Below are 21776 nucleotides of genomic sequence, written 5' to 3'. Positions count from 1 at the left end.
TTTGCATTTATCTTGGTTTTTGTTTTCACGATATTATTAATTGTCAAATAACGATATCGCGACCTCGATTTTCTGCTATTTTACATACTCGTACTTGCACAATTTAACTTATTATTCCATTGTTTTCTTTCTGCCTGTTTTCGATTGAACAAGAATTGTGCCATTTGCTTGTTTTGTACAACATTCTGAGGATCCTCTTGATAGAATTTGCATTTCTTGCGTTCTTCTCATAATAATAATAATAATAATAATCATTAACATAAGATATTTTATGATATATGTATGTTTGTATGCATTAGAAATAATTATACAATAATGGATAATTTTTAAAAATATCACTTATATTTAAATAATTTCCAGAACGCAACGAAAAAGATCGAGGGTGTGTGTGTGTGAGTGTGTGTGTGTCAGTGTGTGAGTGTTTGTTGATTTACGAGAATTAGCAAGAGAAACAATAATCAATGATGATAACTAACGTAATCATAATAATTGTATTCAAATATGTCTAAAGATTTATTAAACTTTTGCTCCATCTTGTTTTTGTTGTTCCACGTATATGTATATGTGTGTAAATATAGGTGTAATTATAAACGTTGCGTGTTGTTATTTTAAACTTATGATTAATAAAAACGAAATACAATTGTAAAAATGTTGCTTGCTTAAAGAAATTGTTAAACTTTGTCGCATTCCAAAATAAACAATGGCCACCATTATGAATTTCATTCAAATCACGGCAAAACAATTTCAAAGAAATGTGCGCGCCTGCGTGTTATTCAAATTTCCATTTTCATTTTCTTTCTTTTTTTTTTTTTAATATGTTTTTACATATTTTCCTCAAAAATTTGTGTGTATGTGTTGGTTTTTAAAGCTGCTGCTGCTCTTAAGCTCAATTTATCGCATTTTCTTCCATTGCATTTTCATGTTTTCCATCAACTGAGCCCGTTGGCTACTGCGCTTAATTCGAAAAATATATGCGTATTCATATATTATGTTTGTTTGTTTATTTATGTATTTGTTATTTTTTTGTTTTTTTGTTTTTTTTTTTTATATAGTTTATACGTATTCTAGATTGTAGTTTGTACTTCCAATTTGGTTAAGAATTCCTTGTGTTTTTTTTTTTCTCTCGATTTCCACTCTTTATCTCTCTCACTATCGTTTCTCTTTCCTACCTCAGTTGCTCTCTTTGCATTTCACATTTATTTGTGACGTCATTGTTGATACCGTAATTTGAACAATTCACAATAGTCGCACAACGCGAACAGTTTAAGTTCTAAATATAATTTTTTAGTCGTAGGTTCTTTACAAATTAATTAATAGGCTTTTAGAATCATTTGAAATAAATCAGCTTAATAACAAAAAATAGAATTTGAACATTTTCTCAAAAATAAATTTATTCTTCTTGGCTCCAAAGTCAATTTTTTTTTTTTGTGTCTGCTCAACTGTTCATCTGTCTCTCTGTTTGTTTGTTTATTTCATTTTGTTTATTTTTTTTTTTTTATTTCTTCTGCCTATTGCATTTCGTTTTGTTTTGTTTTAAAAATTGCACTACATTTAAATTAAAGTTGCTTTATATGGTATATGTTACAGTAGCTTGGATTGCTTTTGTGTTTTGTTTATATTTCTGGTTTTCGTGTTATCTTGTTTTTGGGCTGGGTTCAGGGATAATTGTTCTATAGATGGTATATGTATGTGTATGTGGGATCTTAGGGTAACTATAATATTTTATCAGCTTTCGTTTTCGCTTTCGCTTTCAACTGATAGAATACAAAGCATTTAAAATTTGCTACGCAATGTCCATCCTTTTATACTTAATTTTCCTTTGTATATATGAGTACGTGTATGTATTGCAGTTTTTAATTTTCTGTTTGTTTTATGCATGAAGTTGCTTAATACTTAATTCTTAGCGATTTAACACACACATACAATTGGTTAAACTGTTTTGAATTTTAATTATACACAAATAATTTCACTATTTATATGCTTGTATGTTCTTGAATTCTTTGATTAATATGTTGATGTAACGCTTTAAATATTTATATGTTTATGCATAATTCGGTTATTTTTATATTTTGATTTGCATTTTTTTGTTTTGTTTTGTTTTGTATTATTTACTTTGTTTTGAATATTTTGGGAGCAAGAAGAAGAACAAAAATTGCACTAATACTAAGAAAAAATTTTCTAGAGTCTTACAAACTAAAAAAATCAGATGTATATTTGTTTAAGATTTGTTTGCTTTTTGTTTTGTTTTGTTTCCTTTTTTTTTTTTGTATTATGTATTTACTTTTGCATTTTTTGTATACATATTTATATGCTTGTGGTGTTCCTTTTTTTTTTTTGCGGTTTTACATGTATATAAAAATTGCTGGCTAAACGAAACGCAGCTAAAAATCTTTGCCACTGTTTGTTTGTTTTTTTTTTTTTGTTGTTTTGTTTTGTTTTGTTTTTAACATAAGAATTAACAAAATCAGGTTTTAAAATAAATATGTATGTATTTTTATGTATATTTATGCATAATAATAATTATTATTATTGTATATTGCAAATGTTGCCCAGCGCAAATGTTAGCAACATTTGCACGGCAGTTGGCAACACTAGCACAACAACAAAGAGATACCGTTACGTTTAAGGTTTGCACAATTCAATGCAGAGTAAATAAGAAGAGACCATTTATATATTAATTTTCATTAATTTGTTGTTTGTTTGTTTTTTGTTTTTTGTTGTTTGTTTTTTGTTTTGTTTTTTTCTTAGCGGCGGACTCTTTCTAGCAAAAACAACAGCAATACGGATGACACGGCAACAACTTAGACCTGGAGCAGCATTGTCTGCTGCTGTTTCTGCTGCTGCTGCTGCTGCTGGCCCGCAGCGGCAGCCCGGCTCCAAGCAAGCAGCCCATTGGCAGCAGCAACCTCTTCCATCTGTACATCGGCATTGTCGTTGGCAACTCCTCCATCGTTGCTGCTGCTGGCGGTGGGCGAGGGTGTGCGCGTCGGCCTGGCAACTACAGCTGCGGGCGATACAATCACCGAAGTGGCAACGCTCTTAATGCGCGGCAATCTATTGATATTATTGCTGATGGTGTTGGTGATGCTGCTGCTGCTGCTGCTGCTGTGAATGTGATTGCTATTGCTGCTAATGTTGGTGATGCTGCTGCTGGTCTGTGGTTGTATGTGGTGTATGCCATAGCGTTTATTGGTTTTGATAGTGAGCGAGGCAGGCAGCTGTTTGCCCGCCGCCACCTCGGCCGCCAATCGCACCACAGTTGTTGTCATTTTGGCAGCAGCTGCTGCTGCTGCTGATGTTGCTGTTGATGTTGCTACTTGCCGCAGTGTCGCCGACGCATGGGCTGCTGCCTCCGTCGACGATTTCTGTCGCTTTCAGTCACCAAAGCGACTGCAAGCCTTCTTCCATCGGCACTGAGTGCACCATTGATCGCGTCGCTCCATGCCGTAGACCTTGCGGCATTTTTTGTTCTCGCCGCGCGTACGTCGGTTCGGTGAGTTTGGTGTATTCCTGGCCGCGCTCACCGCCTGCTGCACGGCCACATGTTGCATTGGCATGTGCTGGCCGGAATTGGCAACCAAATTGTTGCTGGCAGTTGTCTGTTGCTGGCCGCGCAAGTGCTGCTGTTGATGTTGTTGATGCTGCTGCTGCTGCTGCTGCTGCTGCTGCGGCGGACTGTAATTGGCCGTGATTGTAACGCCAGACAGGTGGTGTTGTTGCTGGTGCTGCTGCGCTTGGGCGACCCCTGTGCTATTGTGGCTGTGGTGTGCCGTCACCGTGACATTCTGCTGCGACAATTGCTGCAACATATTGTTGGCACTGCTGTTGCTGTGTATGACCGGACTGCTGTTGCTACTGCTGCTGTTGCTGCTATTGCTGCTGCTGGCAGCGCTGCCAATGCTGCTATTGCTGTAATTGTGATGATGATGATGGACGTATGTCGGCGATGGATATGGCGCTGTCGAGTGGGACGGACGCGTCGACGATGCGCGTGCCTGTTTGTTGAGTGTCGCCGAGCTGCTGCCGCTGCCGCTGCCATTGCTGCTGCTGCTGCTGCTGTGGTGCGCCTGGTGGGTGTTCGTAGAGGATGCGCTTACAGTGATCGCACCGGTGGATGGCCAAGTGTAATTGTGATGCGCCAGCGGCGAAGTCGGTATGCAGCTCGTGTTGTTGCTCTGCAGCTGCTGGTGCTGGGTGCTTGTGATGTGACCATGGCTGCTGCTGCTGCTGCTGTTGTGATGTAGCTGTGCCTGCTGATGCGTTAGGTGGTGATAGTTATTCATAGCGCGTCCTTGTCTATATCAATAATAATAAAATTGGATTGTAGACATAGAAAAAGACCGTAATAGATATTGGATAGATCTGCTTACTTGAAGTTGCCAACGATCTGTCTTTGGTATTCTGGATCCTCGTGCGGCGGACGTGCCATGTCCCGGTGGCTGAGCGTGGGTGGAGATGCAGGACTAGGCGTTTTGACCAACTCGTCATCATCATCGTCTTCTGTGTAATAAAATTCCTCTTCGTGCTCATTATCACTGCAGGAATCGTTATCGCCAGAGCGTCTGGCTTTTTTGCTGCAAACGCAAAAACATTTTCATTGATTAATTCACTATCACATATTGAAATTGTGTTGTTTTTAATTGATATTGGGCGCCAATTGCCAAGGCAACAATTGGTGCGCCTCATTTGCCGAACGCGCTGGAGATGAGCATTAAAGTCGTAGTCATGTCTCAGTTAGCTGCCTTTTTGCGCAAACAAACTATCAAAAACTATTTGTTACCAATGTCTAGTGGGTAAATGTTTACAAAATATTTAATTAAATAATTTATTGCATTATTTAGTTGGTGTTAAATCTAGCAAACATTTAATAGTCACGCTCACAAGTGCCACTGTTGTTGACTCTAAGGCAATTAGCTCGTGAATGACTGCGACGTTGCCAGCTGGTGGCATAGTAAGTGGCAACGCTGTCGCACACCTATTGGCAACGCCGCAGCCATTCACTTGCCATCGCTAGTCCCACAGCTGCAGGGTTGTAGCAACGTTCGCCAAAAATACGCACGTTCTGAGTCAAATCAATACGAAATCAACAAAAATCGATCGATTTTTGCGATACAAGCAAGACAGAACGCGCCACAAATTGATATTTAATTGCCAACAACATAAATAGTGTACAGCACACGCATTGCTCGCGCTCGCCGCACATAAAATTGCTGTGGAAAATTTTTGCATTTCTGTCGTTGGCGACAGAAAAAAAATTTGCGCGTCGCAAGAGTCTCGCGTGCGTCTGTGTCTGTCTCTCTTTGCGTGTGTGTGAGTGTGTGCGTGTGTACTTATATGTGTGTGCTTTGCGTCCGCGTGCATCTCACAGCCTACATTGTCAATTATAACGAAAAGCATTGTGATTATCACCCTATTCCTAATCCCCACAGTCAGTAGCCAGCCATAGAACATAACAAAATGTCCACCAGCAGCAGCAGCCGCATCGCCATTGAGCAGAATAATAAATGCGTCAACAGCGTCGCCGCGGCCCTCTGCCCGCTCAGCAACTGCCAATTCTCGGGCGTTGTAATAAGCGCAATTTCCGACGAGCAGAAGCTCGAATTTAACAGCATATACAAGAGTAGCTGTACGTTAAGCTGCAGCTATGATTCCCAAGGCGTGTTGCTGCGCATTATGCTGGGTGAGCCCCACATCTCGACCTCAACTGCTGCATGGCATTGACCCTGTTTTTCTTGTTTTTGCAGACAACGATCAGGGTCATGTGCTGAAAGAGTACATGATATCAGCAGACACGGATGCGGCACAGCTGGGCCGGCGCTGCTATGCTGTCTCACTGGAATCGGACAATCTCGTGCTGCGCTTTGGCAGCGATAAGGATCAACAGCTCTTCCGGAAGGTTGTAGAGAATGTAAAGCATCTGCGACCAAAATCTGTGTTCTCGCAGCGCACCGAAGAGTCGTCCGCATCGCAGTACTTCCAATTCTATGGCTACCTCAGTCAGCAGCAAAACATGATGCAGGATTATGTCAGGACGAGCACCTATCAGCGGGCCATCTTGGGCAACTCCATTGATTTTCAGGTAAAAGCCACTTTTCGATTAAAATCGAAATTCCTAATAGCTTAGTTAATCTTATTTAATTACAATTTTACAGGATAAAATTGTGCTGGACGTAGGTGCTGGTTCGGGAATACTGTCTTTCTTTGCCGTGCAGGCTGGCGCTGCCAAGGTGTATGCCATTGAGGCGTCTAATATGGCTCAGTATGCACAGCAGCTGGTTGAGTCAAATAATGTGCAGCATAAGATCTCAGTGATTCCCGGAAAGATTGAGGAAATTGAGCTGCCCGAAAAGGTGGATGTTATCATATCCGAGCCCATGGGCTATATGCTGTACAACGAGCGTATGCTGGAAACGTATCTGCACGCGCGTAAATGGCTGAAGCCGCATGGCAAAATGTATCCCACTCATGGAGATTTGCACATTGCGCCATTTTCGGATGAGTCGCTCTACTCTGAGCAGTACAACAAGGCCAACTTTTGGTATCAATCGGCCTTTCATGGCGTCGATCTGACTACCCTGCACAAGGAGGGCATGAAGGAGTACTTTCGACAGCCGATTGTGGACACCTTTGATATACGCATTTGCATGGCTAAGTCGGTGCGGCATGTGTGTGACTTTCTCAACGACAAGGAAGATGATTTACATGTCATTGGTAAAACAATTGATCAATTTTTCAATTTATAGTCAATTAACATAATTAATTCTATTTAGACATTCCGCTCGAGTTTCACATATTGCAAACTGGCATCTGCCACGGTCTGGCTTTTTGGTTTGATGTAGAGTTTAGTGGTAGCAGCCAGAATGTTTGGCTGTCCACTTCACCCACAGCGCCACTTACGCACTGGTATCAGGTGCGCTGTCTGCTTCCCATGCCAATTTTCATCAAGCAAGGGCAAACGTTGACGGGCCGTGTGCTGCTGGAAGCCAATCGACGGCAGTCATATGATGTGACCATAGATCTGCATATCGAGGGCACATTGATATCATCCAGCAATACACTCGATCTGAAGAATCCGTATTTTCGGTACACGGGGGCGCCGGTCCAAGCACCGCCGGGGACTAATACGCAGAGTCCATCGGAACAGTACTGGACGCAGATGGACACGCAGGGAAATCGAAATTGTAGGTTGTCTGCTAATGCTAATCCCCAAAATTTGTGTTTTTCTAATTTCTACTGCGCTCTCTTGCAGCTAATAGCATGCTAAATGGCGCCCTTACTGTTAATGGTATGGGGGATGGCGGCATGGACATTACTCATGGACTAATGCATCCGCACTAGGAACAAGCGATAAAGTTTGTTGAAGAAGGCAAATACTACAACTTGCTGGCGCAATCTATTTGGCTAAAGATATGAATTGAAACTAAATTAGCACAATTATCCATTAGTGTTTTTGTTTTACGCTTCTTTTGTTATTTAATTCTGTCCAAAGTTTACCTCTTTTTTTCTCTTATTTTTATATATTTTTTTTATTCTATTTATATTTTGAAAGAGATTGTGAATTGTTTTGTATGCACCGAAAGTTATGAGTTTTTGATTTTAAGTACTCGAAAATTGTTCAATCCCCGCCTAGGCATATGTTGTAGATATTTTGTACATCAGTCGGCAATAACAATAAGCAAAACGAGAATCGATGAGATCTTTAAATATCGCATAGATAAACAATCAAGGCAGACTAACGTATGTAGTTGTTTAGAACAGCAGCATATAATCGATAAGGATAATTTTAGCCCCCCCATAGCATTTAGAGTTTTTAACGTATATGTGTTATGTAATACGAGTATCTTATATATATATATATACTATAATAATCCACGTAGATTTACTGCAGCTTCAGGAAGTTTCTTAGGTAATGCCGATTGCAGTTTTCAAGAAAATTTAAAAACAAAACAAGCTTTGAACAAAAACGAAACGAAACAAAACACCAACTCAATAATTAAACCTGTATCTATGTATGTTATATTATATTATTTTAAGTATATATCATTGTATTGTATTTCAATTATTTCATGTACCTCAACGAAAATGAAGAACCTAGTTTCAATTGTAAAACGGAAATTCAATGGTTATGCTTAGTTTTGAAGTCATAACGAATTGCTCATAGATTATAGCCATTAAGTTATAGTTATTAATATATTTATATGAATTAGTCGCGCTGAGAGATTATACGTTTCAATTTAATTTCCCTGTTTTCCTCCATTATTGTCCCCCTGTTTTATATTTTTTGTTTTGCAATTCTCACCTAGTTCTACTTATATAGAAACAACAATAGCTCCTACGTCGCTACCAGCCTGCCAAGCGCACAGTTGACATTATGAACATATACATATAATAGTGCATACATATATAGCATATAAAATCATAAATTATACACATTTATATATACATACATACAGTCAAGTATGTGCATTGTACTTTTTAGTCTAGCTCTAGAGCTGTTCGTTTGCCAACAACAACAACAACAATAAACTCAACTACCACAACAACACCACCAACACATATACAATACATGCAACTGAATACAAGTATAAACTATAATTCTATATATGTAAGTACATACCCATGCATCTATGCAGAGAAAAAAACAAAAACAAATTTGAAAACAGAACCTAAAAAACTGCCTTTTATTTGATTTTTGTTCTTTTTGTGGATCACCCCTCGCTGCCCAAGCAGTTTATATAGGAAACAACATTTAACATTCGCAAATGTCAACGCTTAGCGGCCCGCGCCTCGGACCTTGGCCTCAAAAGTGCAGCGCTGTCGCCCCCAACAAGCCCCAATAAATGCCACGCCTCCTCGTACGCCTATGCCATTTGCGCCATTTGCAATGCAGGTGCGGTAAGTCAACCCAAAATGTGTGTGTGCGTGCGTGCGCGCGCTTGTATGTGTGTGACCTGGTTACTGCACACACACACACACACGCACATGCATGTGTACACAAGTGTTCTATTTTAAACAGCTCGCAGCGGCTTGCACAGTGGACTGAACGTGTGGCATTTAATTTGCATGGAAATGGTGGCATATAAAGATAAGAAAATTTCTTTGAGCTATTGTGTGCACAATAGGCAAATCTGTATATAAATTAAATTCTTTTGAAATATGTTTCTTGTATTTCAATAAATTGACTCATAGCTAAAAAATGTTTGAAGATATCAAAAGAAAAGCAAAAGCTTACAGTTCATACTAAAAATCAACGGGGTGGGAATTCATTTAAATTCATCAAATGTTTAATTTTAAATACTTTCGTTGCTTTTCAGCCCCAGATTTATGTATATAATTTAGAAGACTTCTATCGATTTAAAACCGAGCTGCATTTCTTGTGCACTTTCTATCCACTGTACATCAATTGTGACGCGCGCGGCATTGCTGCTTTTGTTGTGCTTGTGTTGTTGTTGTTGTTGTTGTTTTTGTCGGTTGCACTAAGTCAAGGCCCTGCCACTTGCTGCTCTTGATTGTAGTTTGCTTTTGGCCGCTGCCACCTTTTGGAGCACCCTTTGGGGGCACTTGTATGCACTGCTGTTTGCTCGCACTTACCCCAAATGTTTGTCCCGCACGTGTCGCTCAATTTTCAGTTGTGTGGGCTCTACAATGCCGCATCCTTTCCAGGTACAACGGAATTTTTTCAACTGCAAATACAAGAACAATTACATTTCGAATTAGACAACTATTCCAACTGATAACTGAAGTTAATGCTAATTTAGTATATAAAATGATGAGCTAATTCTGCGTACTTGATGTTGAAAATGGGCGTGAGTGGGTGGTGTGCCGGCGCGCGAGGATGAGGACGAGCGGCAGCCCGGGCTGGCTTCACTTTCACTGGCGCCACGCTCGCCATACGACTCGTAGTCACTGCGCTCCACGTAGTAGTTCAAAGCCGTTGCGTGCATGGCGAGCAACTTCAGCTGGAGGAGCAGGAGCACGAGCAGGAGCAGGAGCACCAGTGAACCGGTGCCGGGCCGGTGCTAAATGCGACTGTGTTGGTGCGGACAATGCAACTGGCTGCGTGGCTGTGTGGCGGCGTTCGCTGGCTGGTGGCTGCCCGGTTTTGACAGGATGCGCACACGAGCATCAAACGATGCCGCGCACGAGAATGCCGAATGAGCTCCGCTTCCATTCCGGCTGCACTCTGCACACGCTGCACTGATAACACGGCCCAACCATCCGCCTTGCCCTTGCCGAGCGCCTGTCACAATTTTCCAAGCGCGCGCCCATTTACTGGGTCAACTTGGTCTCGCCCCGATCCATGCCTCGCCGCTCACCGACCGCCGCCCCTCGTTCGCCTTGACACGCTTCTCACTTTCGCTCAAAGAGAGCTTTGCATTATTTAGCGGCCGTGCGACTGCAATTATGCTGCGCTTTATGCTGAAGGTTAGGACGCTGGCAGCGCTGTTGACCCAGTTCGGCGGCTGCCTTTCTGTGATTTTATTTTTCAGTTTTGGGTGTTTTGTATTTTTGATTGCGTCCTTGCATCTGTTTGTTGGGGCACAGTTTTGTCCTTGTGTGCTCTGTGCAATGCTGCACAAATTGAAAATTAAATTTTGCCTGTCAAGTGATTAACAATTTGTTTGGCCAATGAAGTGCTTTATTAAGCAACAGAAAAGGTTATTTATTTCTAGCGTTTAGCTAACCAAATCTATTTGTGCAGGGAATTCCAAATTTTATTTGATTTAAGCCTGAACCCAAAATACTTTTTTTGTCTTAAAAGAGTTTGGGTTATTTGAAAATATTCTTTAAAACCTTTATGTTAAATAGGAAATTGAAAAATTTGCTAATAGTGAAAGAAATTTGAAGAAGCAAACTGGGGTTAACAGAAGTGGAAGACCAGGTGCAGGCACCAAGCCTTAATCTGTTGGAATAGTGAACTGGAAAACAGAAAAAGATTTGCAGCCAGGATTTTCAGATTCTATTATTTAATAGCTGCTAGGATAATGTAGGAATTTCGCTGTCAAGCTTACTGATTTATGTACATATAATGCCTAATAATTGTTTTTGTGTTTTTATAAATTGAAGTTCAATGCGGCATTTATTTTGAATGCTGCCTTTAATTAAGAGCTCGTATTCAATAATTAAATTGGGCAACTATTTTAAGTGTTTTGCTTTTGTTTTGCAACTATTCTTGCGTAGAGAAACCATAACTCACAGCGTCTAATGATGTCTTCCAGAGCCTTGAAATGTCTACTATTGAGCTCTAAAGCAATCCCAGGAGCACGGACAACAACAACAACATCCGTGCGTTCTTCCCGGTCGAGTGGCAGAAAACGAAAACGAAAGCGAAGCGAAAGCTGCTAACCGCAACGTAATCATAAACATAAATAACTTCAGCTACATAAATGACGTAAATTGTTAACATACACACACACACACACACACAGACATTAATAGAGCTGTGTGTGTGTGCGTGTGTGGAACATTAACTGCCTGGAGCCTGCCTGTGGGTCTACACATTTTTCGTTTTAACTCGGCGCAATTAGTGGGCGCCATAATTCGTTTGCGGCCAGCGAACGGAGCGCAGGATATGGCGCATATCCTGCTCATAAATATTAACGTGCACATATGTATGTGTGTGTGTTTGTGTATGTGTGCGTTCAACAATTGTTGCCATTTGTGGCAGCTGCTGTAATGTGCAGTGGCAGCTCTTAAGTTTTCGAGTTTTGGCAGCGTTTGGCTGGCATATAAATATACAAGTATTTGTTTTATATTATGCGAATGTGTGTGTGTGTGTGTTTGTGTTTGTCAAAATTAGCAAAAAGAAATAACAGGAATTGAATTTGGTAAAAACTTTGATTAAGTTCACCAACAGACAAAGCGGCGTATACGCAATTTACAGCACACGGCGTCAACTGGCGCCGCTGCTGCTGCTTCTGTTCCTTTTACTGGCTTTAATTATTTTTAATTAATGCGCCAAGAAAGTCGAAAATCATTTTGGCTTATCAGTTTCTTGGCAAGCCAAACTGCCAAGGCAACAATCCGCGTACACGCGAACAGTTGCCACCTGCCGTGTTGCAAAAGCCCAGTAAATGATGGAGTCTGTGTTCATCTCTTCTCCTCTCTTCTCCTCTCTTGCCCTTTCTCTCTCTCTCTCTCTCTCTCTCTCTCTATCTTTCCATATCTATGTGCGTGCGTTAATTATGTTGCGTTGTCTAATGAGCTGTAGTGGACGGGGGCCAACAGTCGTTCGTCTACTAATGAAAGAAAACAACTGAAGTTTCAGTTAGCATTTGCCGTTTCCAGACCCCCCCCCCCCCTCTCCCTTTTGAGGCACAAGCATCCCCTAAACGGCGGCACACAATGGCCGCTCTGTGCCGCATGCCGCATGCCGCATGCCGCCTACCGCACTGTGTCCTGATTTGGCGCCTGGACCAGCGCGCAAATAGGCAACGTGAGTGTGCGGAAATGCCAGGAATAATACAAATCTTGTTTAAGGCAGTCTGACGTTGCAGAGAAGGAGAGAGCTAAAGAGGAGGAAACGAGCAGCAATAGTGGGAGAGCCCAAGGAAATCCATCTGGCATTCCTGTTTTGCCTGAGGCTGACTCCAGCTACGTTTATTCTTTTGTGTGTGCGTGTGTGTGTGAGTTTTCTGGAGCTGCTAGCTGAGTGGCATCGTTACGGCTGCCTTATCCTGGTTACACGCTGTTGTTTGCCATTTGCCCGGCGCCAGTAACAGGCGTGCCTGCGCCATCAATACGCGTAAGGTTATAGTGCCATATATAGCATATATACATGTATACATTATGCTATATATACACATGCTTTGTGTGCGTTGAGTGAACTGGTTTAATCTGCTTTAATCGGCAAGTTGCCTGTTTGCACAAATATACTGAGATACACTAAGCTTTCACATGCACAGGGCACACCTATGTTAAATTTGAGCAAAGCTGTAACGATTTGCTGTGGCAGCAACAAAAAGCTCACTAATACTAGTGCGCGCCTTTGTGAGCTTTGTGATTATTGATGTTGGCAGTTATTGAAACGCTTGACTGAAATGAATTTCATTAAAATTCTTTTTACAAGTAATGAAATTCGTAAAACTGCGCTATCAGCGATTCGTTGTTGCTTTATATGTAATTTCCTCTAGCTTTCACAATCAATGAACATTTGCTTGACAGCATAAAGTAACCAACCCCGCACACACACTTACACACACGCGCAATCACACAAATACATACACATCGACAGACTCACATTTACGTGCCTTGTATAAATAACAAGTTTTTTCTGTGTTCGCTTTCCATTTTTGGCCGCAAACATAAACAACCCCACACCCAAAAGAGTCGAAGCGACGAGGCAATGGCAAACAGAAAACGGAACAGCTGTGGGAAGGACAACCACGGAATTGGGTCAACTGTATATAGCAATGCGAGCGCCTGAACACAATCCACAAACAAACACAAATGTATGTATAAATGTGTGCGTGTGTGTGTGTATATATAGGTAAACATATTTAACTGGGGGTTGGCCCTGTGCCTGCTACTGCCCCTGCCCCACATGAAAAGCGTCTGTTAACTTGCAAAAAACTGGGCCAAAAAGAGCGGCCGGGCCAATAACAGAGCCAGAGAAACCTAACAAACAGAGTGCGCGCGCATGTTAATATTTGGTCAAAGAGCACGACAAGCCATTAGCAACTCTCTTAGAGAGAGATTCAGAGAGCGGCCAGGCTCAAGGAAGAAGAAGCGTGCCTGGAACTGTGTTTGTTTTGATTTGCAGCACACGAATTGGGTCAGTGGAAGCGCATTAACTGCGGCTGCCGCTGCCGCAGCTGCGGCTGCTGTTGGGGCTGTGTGCCTCATGTGGAGCACTGGAGCCACGTGGAAGCGGAAGCATAAATTATTGACTTTTGTGCAGAGGCGGGCAAATGGCTGCCTATAAATAGCACACTTCGAGTGTATTTGTGTGTGTGTGTGTGTGTGTGTGTGTGTGTGTTAGGGAAGTCAGCATCATTTTTGCTGCTGCTGCTGATCCTGCCGCTAAATAGAGAGCGTGTGTGCAATGCCCCAAAGGCCATTCATATTTCCTGTGTGTTTGCGACTTGAGCACTTCTTTCCCCTAGTTGCCAATTTGATAGGCAGCTAGCTTAAACTCGCTCCGCCCCGGCCCCGCTGCCTAATAGGGCTTATTATTATTATTTTTTTGTTAAGAACAACATGCGAATTGCACTCACGGCGAGGTTTATACACTTCAACGCCCACCTTGGGACAAACGCGACTTGAAAGTCAGCAAAGCGCACAAAAGTAGGCAACGAAATATGTCGTCCTTATTATCCTCGGGCCAGCTGGCAATTTTATGCGCACCATTAAAGCTGCTTAAGCGCCTGATGGCAATTTCCGCTGGTTTGAGCATATAATTTGCATTGCCAGGACAACCCCGATGCCATGGGCAACGTATTCCCGCCACGCCCACGTCTATTTAGATATGTATATATATATTTACATGTATATAGTATCTGCAAATGCAATTGATTATGCTACATTTTGACAGTTGTACCTGGGCCTGTCGAGCTGTCGGCCCTGTGTAATTTGCATGTGGCTTGCGGTTGCCTCTTAAAGCCTTATCGCAGCGCCAACAGGCAACAACAACAATAACAACAACAGTTTGAATTGGGTCATCTCAGATGATAAGAGGCAAGCAGCAGCGCTGTGGCACACAGGGATGGAACGCAGCAGCAGCACGGGTTGCGCTTTCAACAGCATTTTGTTTGCTTTGGAGGCGTTGGTTTACAGGTTAAATAATTGCCGCAAGCAAAAGCCCTTTGGGCTACAAAATTTGCGGTTAAAATTTACTGTTTAAATAGTTAACTTCACTGTAAAGTTTGAATGTGTGTGCGTGCAAGGTTGTGTATGTGATTATTTGATTTTCAGCTCGGCACACACATGGAAAACATGATTACCTCAATTTGTCGCCCTCGTTTGGAAGCTCGCTTCAAACTTAATTTGATTGCGTATAAATAAACACGCGACGCGGCCGACAGTGACAAACTGACAGAAATGTGTACACAATGTGCACACACGTATTTACATATATACATATGTGAACTAATACATATGTAGATATCATATATGCATACATAACTGATGTGACAATCGCACGCGAAATTGTCATTTTTGAGCGCAGGGAGTGGGTTGGGTAGGCGCTGAAGAAGGGGCAAGGGGCTGGCAACATGATTGAGCATGTCGCGAAAACGACATGGAAGCTGAGTTGAGTGTTCATTCATGTTGTTGATTTCGTATGAATGTGTGACCGCGTATGTGTGTGTGTGCCTGTGTTTGTTTGGAAACGAGACAATGAAAATGGCGTCAATTTGCGAACAGAAGCATATGAGCATGTATGTGTGAGACAAACAAATTCTGGACAGACAAAAGCACAAAACCGACTGACTTGACATGACAAAAATTGTTCGAAATCAGCTTAAGGGTTGCCACATACACATACACACACGCACACTTCGCATACATATGCATATACAAAATTTATGCGCAAAACTCGTGATTGCTTCGAGTTGTTACGAAAAACACATTTCAAATGAAACGCGTTCAGCTTCAATTTTCCGCTACAGTTTAAATGTTCAATTTCCGCGTAAATGTAAGAAATTGCAATAGAATTGCAGAGCACAAATTGGATTTTTTGGAGAGAGAGAGAGAGAGAGAGAGAATTCGCTTTAGGCACAGAACAATTTCTAGCGAAAAATTGTTGTCACAGCCTGAAAGTAGGCAACGCTTCGCAGCGCATTTTCTTTCCCATAAAACACAAGTGCGACATGTTATAAATATTTACAATGTGCATGCTAAAAATTCAACAAGAAGTCTGGTAATTTATGTTATGTAATTGTTTGAATTTGTATTTTCACATACTTTTATCTGACAAGCAAATGGATTCAATAGATAAATATCTGCAAGCAAACGATGAACATATCTATATTTAAATGTATATTTATGCATTTTCACCATACAACTTTAAGGTTGGTCAAAAATGTGCTGCTTTAAGCTGGCAAATTAAATATTAAAAAGTACAGCACCTGTGTCCAGCACAGTGGCAGCCAAATGTCTTCGGCTGTGTGTGCGACAACAATTTCCGGCAGGGCTCAATTTACCGCAACACGACGGCACGAGGCAGCCCTTAACCGTGCTCAAGGCACATGCACATAAAATGGCTTATCAGTGAAAAAGGCTCGAATTACAAGCAGGCTGATACGTGGCAAGCGCCATATACTTGGCCTACCCAATCCCCCCACACACACACTATGCAGCCGCAAGCAAGTTAATGGACCAGCCAGAGGCACAAGTTAAGAGCCTCAGCATCAGACCAAAAACTGGCCTGATTATCAACGCCATTGTCACATCTCCTGCAATAAAGAGCGGAGGGAGGCGCAGTCAACAATGGCTGAAATCCAATTATGACATAAAAATTTGCGTAAATTGTGAAATGTAAATTTTTGTCAACACTTTCAACTAAAAAAGGGTTAACGAGAGATAAGGCAAGGCAAAATTATTATTTGACACACGTAAATTTTTGGGCTGATAATAAAATTTGTGTGTGGTTGTGTGAGTGTGCGCGCCAAGAGGCCTGCATTTGCCGTTGACTTTTATTGCTGCGGTAATTGCTAAATGGAGCTTGAATTGGGTCCTGTGCTCCGTCAACTGTATCCAGTGTATGCCCCATAGACGCCCTATGCTGGTGTCCTAGGTTAATCAATGCGCACACAGTGGGCAACGGGGCGGCAGCTCGTTTGCGGTTTTGATAGCGCTTTAAAGAACCAACTGGGTCTCGGAACCAAGTAATTGGCTTATAATAAATATAAAATTGTGACAGCAGCTAGCTACGAGCAGCATAAGCGACAGTTCTGAGGACTCAGCTAACAGATAACCATGGCCAACGACTGCTGAGCATAACTGTACCAAAGTAACTAAACTATATAAATATGTGTGTCTGTGTGTGACTGTGTGTGTTTGTGTGGGGGGAGCAGGCCGACGACAGCTCATCTATTTCAATTAAGCTCTGACTGGGGGTCAGTCTTTTAGGGGCAGCTGCCTGCGAGCTGTTGCTGCGCTCGTGTTTGACCCGCATGTTGACCCAGAATGCAACCGAAACGGCCAAGCAGCCGGTGCACAGCCGTAACTGGGTCACTTCTGCCACACAATATTGACGAAAAAAATGCACATTCCTTGCCACTTGCCGATTTTTTGCTGCACATTGATATGGCACAAGGCTTTGCGCCTGGGACGACCTTGCCACAGACTGTACCAAACAGCAGCAGCGGCGACAAGGCATCAAGGCCTAACTCAACTGGGCGAGCGCATACATATTGCAGTAACTGTACATTGGGACAAGATGCATTTACTTATCATAGAGCAGCGCAAGGTCTTTCCGTTTTTGCACAGTGTATGCAATCGTAAGGAAACCAGGTCAAGCGTCAAGCGAAACTATATAGAGGGCACACACACATTCACACACACGTGTATATACATATGTGTGTGTTGGCATATGTACTGTGCTAATGTATTTATGTACTCTTCAGTTATGTGCTCTCCGTTTACTTATGAGCGTTTGCCTTTGCTTTTGCTAGCTTTTTAAACATCTTCAACAATGTTCCGGCTATCATTTTCTCAGCTCTTTCAATTATTGAAGCACACTTTTTGGGGCACTACAGTAATTAACAAATTTGAAGGCAAATTTAAACTAGATTTTCAATAAAGCACTTTGAGCTCTCAAGCTTCTACTCTAATCCTTAAGTGTGCTTAAAACTCTTTGCAAACGCTCTGGTAAATGTTAGTGAGTGCCTGATCCCTGGTCCATTTTCTTTAGACCCGCCCCCGGCCCACGGGAAACATTTCCATTAAGCTTTGAAGGGCAGCACACATAAACTGACAGAAGGGAACTTGATGTACGAGGCACATGCGACACGTGTCTGCCACAGCGTAGCGTAAAAATGGCCACAAAATAATTCCCAAAACTGAGCCAAATAAATGGACAAAAGAGAGAGAGAGAGAGAGAGAGAGAGAAAGAGAAATAATAAAAGGCAAAACCTAAACTAAAAAGCTGCGCGGCAAAGTGGCAAAAAATGTCAGCATCAATGGTCAAAAAATAATCAACTTGTACCCGCACCAGGCCAGAGACCATGGAAAATGTAAAAAAAAAAAAAAAGGGAATACATCAACTTTTGGGCATTTATAGATGAACTCAAAGCTGCGCTGGGCATGGCCACAAGGACGGCAAATATTGGTAGAGCTCGATGCTGGCGCTATTTTGCGGGGATTACAAGCGGGCGCCGAAAGCGGTTTATAGAGCACCTCAGAACCTACAGTACGAGCACTCTACGGCTTTAAAACTGCACCTGTGTGTGTGTGTGTGTGTGCCGGTTTGTGTTGCGTTTGTGTGTATTTGAAATGCTATTTGATGTGCCCTCAAGCCAGCGACTGTAAGCCGCTTATGGCCTGCAAATTAGACGCTTTGAGTTTTGCCAAGGATGCGGCTCAAAATTCGCACACCAAACCTTTGAAGTACATTAAATATGTGCTTCATTTATATAGTTAGATACATATATACATATATATGTTTATACTTATCAGGTTGTTAGCATACCAAAGAATAATTAATGCCAAACTTTCACGTTTCTTGTTCAAACTAATCTAAAAGCAATATGCGTAGTTTTCTACTATATATTCACATTTTGAACTGCCAATGCAAACGTTGCAAGAGTTTCTAAAGTCAAATGGAAATCGTCTGCAAACTTGCAACAGTTGTATAAACAAAGCCATATCAAAAGCATGAAACATATCGTTATGACGCCCGCTTTAGCTTCACACGCACACATGCGCACACACACACTCACACACATACGAAATTCAATTTCACGCACGTAACAAAAATGAAAGGAAAAATATTAATAAAAATAATACAAAAAATGAAGAGAATCCTTGTTGCAAAGTTCGAAGGCAGTTCGCATTTTTGGAAAAACTAATTTTACCAGAGCGCTGTACATAATTTTCAGTCCAATCTTCTATGAATACCCTGCTTTTTTTTTCCTGCTCTTATATCTTTGCATATTTCATGGGGCCTGCGTGGCCCGAAGGGTACCCAACCCTTTTCAATTTGCCGCTACTTTGGATTTAGACTGGGATTTAAATTTTCAATTTCTTAAATTCCACGGCACTTGCAATTCTGATGCCATAAGCTCGCAGCCAAGTGGCGTCGCGTCGCGCCGCAAAGCCCGCCTCGCCTCGCCTTTGCCTGCCTTGCTCGGACTTGTGCCGCCCGCCTTCAGCAGCAGCTGCTGCTAACCAACCAATTTGTTAGCATTGAATTAAATATTTTTTGCTGCTTTGCTAAAACTTTGCACTCTACATTTTGGTTTTCTGTTTTTTGTGCTCTTGCGAACTTTTTGCCCGGCAAGTGTCGACGCGTTTAATTGCAAATGATAACAGGCCATGCTTAAAGTTTTCATCTCGTTTTTCTTGCTTCTTCTTTACTTTCTTTTTTTAATTTCTACTTTGCTGACCCAATTTGCAGGGTTTTCATTATTTTTATGCAGGCAGCAGCAGCAGCCGCAACAGCAGCCGGCAGGACTCTGCTTCAGCGAAAGTGTCGCCATCTTTGCCCATTTTCGTGCTGGATTTTCATTATTTGTTTTTCCCCCGCATACGCTTGGCTTCATCTGGGAACTCTGCGGAGCGTAGTCTGTTACTGCCTTCAACTGTTTGCGGCATCTCTTCCTGTTTAGATAAAATGCCAAATACCGGAAGATTTTTAATTAGAATTTTTTCTAGCTGTGACACCCGCCGCCCGTCCGCCAGCCCACAACTCAATTATTGACTCTAAACAATACGGCGGAGCAGGCAAACGGGAAAACTTCAGCCCCAAAAGGAGTTCAAGCGAAAAGCAAACAATGCTCGAAATTGGCGTCGGTTCCGTTTTGCCGAAACAATTGGCATAGGGAACCCAAAGAATTTAACCAGCTTAAATCATTTTAATAATCTTTTCAACTGCTTGGCAGCAATTTTGCTTTGACTTCAGATCTGCTAGTTTGTCCCTTCGTCCAGTCCCTCATTTATTTAGCCACCCGCTGTTCTTGTGGTTTGTTTTGTTTGTAATTTAATACGTGGTCTTTCTTAATTAATTTCTTCTACTTGCGGTTTTCGACAGACGGCAAAATCATAATTCGTAATACGATATCGAAACGATAATATCGTGACTCTGGGCAGCCAAGTAAAGTAATTTGCTATATACGTTTCTCAAGTGTAAGTTACCATTAAATGGTTTTAGTTTAGGGCAGCAAATAGAGTTTTCTATATTAAAGTCGAAAGCGCATTAAAGCTTAAGTCTTATAAATGGTATGAGTATCAATGGTAAGATCTGTAAAAGCTTAGAAAATAGGGGTAAAAATGCATATTTAAGCTCTAACAAGACTAAAGCTGTATATTTAGTCAAACAAAAGATATAAGAAGCACATTAGGGCAGCAGGATCGCATAAAAGCTTTAATGAAAATAAGGCTTAAAGCTTAGTCAACTTGAAGCTTTAATGTACTTTCAAACAAATAAACGTTTATGTCATTTATTCATTTTTAAACTTTGACAATTTAGCTGAAAGCGAATCGAATTGAAGCGAATAAAAATGGCATTCACTTTGACAGCGGGCCACATTTGCATTGATGGAATGACAATTGTTATTTGAAAGACAGAATACAGATAAAATGCAAATAAGTTAAGAAACACAAAAAAAATACTGTCATAGCTAGCTCGAAAGAATAGCGTAAAGGCCAAAATAATAAGATACCAAAATAGCCATGGGCCAGCTGATTCAGGCGAAATAATTTCGGGCAGCGTTTTTGGCCATCGCCATCGACAAGCGAAAGTGAATAAAGGAAAAGGCGAAAAAGCTCGACTCGTTGGCCACAATAATTTTCATAAATTTTTCAGTTTTAGGCTATAGAAATTTCCGCACTTTTTTTTTGTGCGCAATCAACACAAAAGCAACAACAGGCAAAAAATGCAGTAGTCCGGCCCGATGATGTAATGGGCCAGCACAAATATGTCATTTGAATAACTTCGTAATCACGGGTCCGGATAGCCTGAATCCGGGCCGACGCGGCGTATGCACAACCTGGAACCCAAAACTAACAACTACAAAAGAGAAAAGTAAAAAAAAAACACAAAATAAACGATGAAAAACAAAAAAACATCAAATCAAATTGGCTTTTTGCTCAATGGGCGATTTTCGTTAGTCGAGCTACGGATTTTTATGGCTAACTTTGTTATGGCAAGGTGGGCGTTGATGCCACGCCCCCCCACAAGCTGAAGTGTAGACACCGAAAAGGCATTTGCTGTTGTTATTTTTGTTGTTGCTGCTGCTGCTGCTGTTGTTGTTGTTGTTGTTGTTGTTTAGCCTTTAGCGTTAAATGTTTGTTGCTAGAGCTTTTGTTGGCCTGGCTTTAAAGTGTTATTTGCAATTTTGATTTCGCTTCAATTGCGGCCCAGACATGGAGACTTAAAAGACTAGGCACAGAGTTGGATTCAAATAGACGTTAGGATTACTTACTGCATTGGGCATTTGGTAGAGTCGGGATGTCGAGCAATGTGGCAATGCTGTGTGGCAAGCACTCACCTGTAAAGACAAACAAGTTAAGGAAATTGGTTAACAACAATTTGCATAAACTTTAAACGATTTCCGCGTGTATCTGACAATCTACCAGATACATATACATATGCCTTTGTGGCCTACACTTTGATT

At 41.5% G+C, this 21776-nt stretch overlaps 2 protein-coding genes across 5 annotated transcripts in view; one reads left to right on the top strand and one right to left on the bottom strand.

The window, feature by feature from the left end:
* Positions 1 to 3374: 3374 nt before the first annotated feature.
* Glut4EF (Glucose transporter 4 enhancer factor) overlaps positions 3375 to 21776 on the bottom strand; it is a 149893-nt gene continuing 131491 nt past the window's right edge. The window contains exons 5-8 of one of the 3 annotated variants that reach the window (XM_015171551.3): positions 21585 to 21650; positions 9592 to 9683; positions 4371 to 4574; positions 3375 to 4296 (exon numbers count right to left, since the gene is read on the bottom strand). In XM_015171551.3, coding sequence (XP_015027037.2) covers positions 3375 to 4296; positions 4371 to 4574; positions 9592 to 9683; positions 21585 to 21650 — 1284 coding nt within the window. Of the gene's footprint in view, positions 4297 to 4370; positions 4575 to 9591; positions 9684 to 9788; positions 9960 to 21584; positions 21651 to 21776 lie in introns of those variants that run through there. The other 2 variants (XM_070207032.1, XM_032440026.2) reach the window with 2 other exon arrangements.
* On the top strand, positions 5011 to 8238 carry Art4 (arginine methyltransferase 4). 2 transcript variants are annotated; one of them, XM_015172094.3, is made up of 5 exons: positions 5011 to 5680; positions 5745 to 6079; positions 6153 to 6711; positions 6771 to 7181; positions 7257 to 8238. In XM_015172094.3, the coding sequence occupies exons 1-5, from the start codon at positions 5458 to 5460 to the stop codon at positions 7262 to 7264; spliced, it is 1536 nt and encodes a 511-aa protein (XP_015027580.1). In that variant the 5' UTR covers positions 5011 to 5457; the 3' UTR covers positions 7265 to 8238. The 2 variants fall into 2 exon arrangements, with proteins under 2 accessions (XP_015027580.1, XP_002054013.1); XM_002053977.4 differs by having other exon boundaries at positions 5012 to 5680; positions 7250 to 8238.

The sequence above is a fragment of the Drosophila virilis genome, chromosome 2 (genome assembly GCF_030788295.1).
Source record: "Drosophila virilis strain 15010-1051.87 chromosome 2, Dvir_AGI_RSII-ME, whole genome shotgun sequence".
NCBI lineage: Eukaryota > Metazoa > Arthropoda > Insecta > Diptera > Drosophilidae > Drosophila > Drosophila virilis.
The sequence above is the reverse complement of the archived record's forward strand: the minus strand, read 5'-3'. Positions and strand labels throughout refer to the sequence as shown.

What these genes read in the sequence shown, in the direction of transcription:
- Art4 (XM_002053977.4), top strand. Translation starts at nt 5,458, where the DNA reads ATGTCCACCAGCAGCAGCAGCCGCATCGCCATTGAGCAGAATAATAAA. An exon ending in GTTGCTGCGCATTATGCTGG is followed by an intron (nt 5,681 to 5,744) that starts GTGAGCCCCACA and finishes TTGTTTTTGCAG; the next exon opens with ACAACGATCAGGGTCATGTG. An exon ending in CACGCAGGGAAATCGAAATT is followed by an intron (nt 7,182 to 7,249) that starts GTAGGTTGTCTG and finishes GCTCTCTTGCAG; the next exon opens with CTAATAGCATGCTAAATGGC.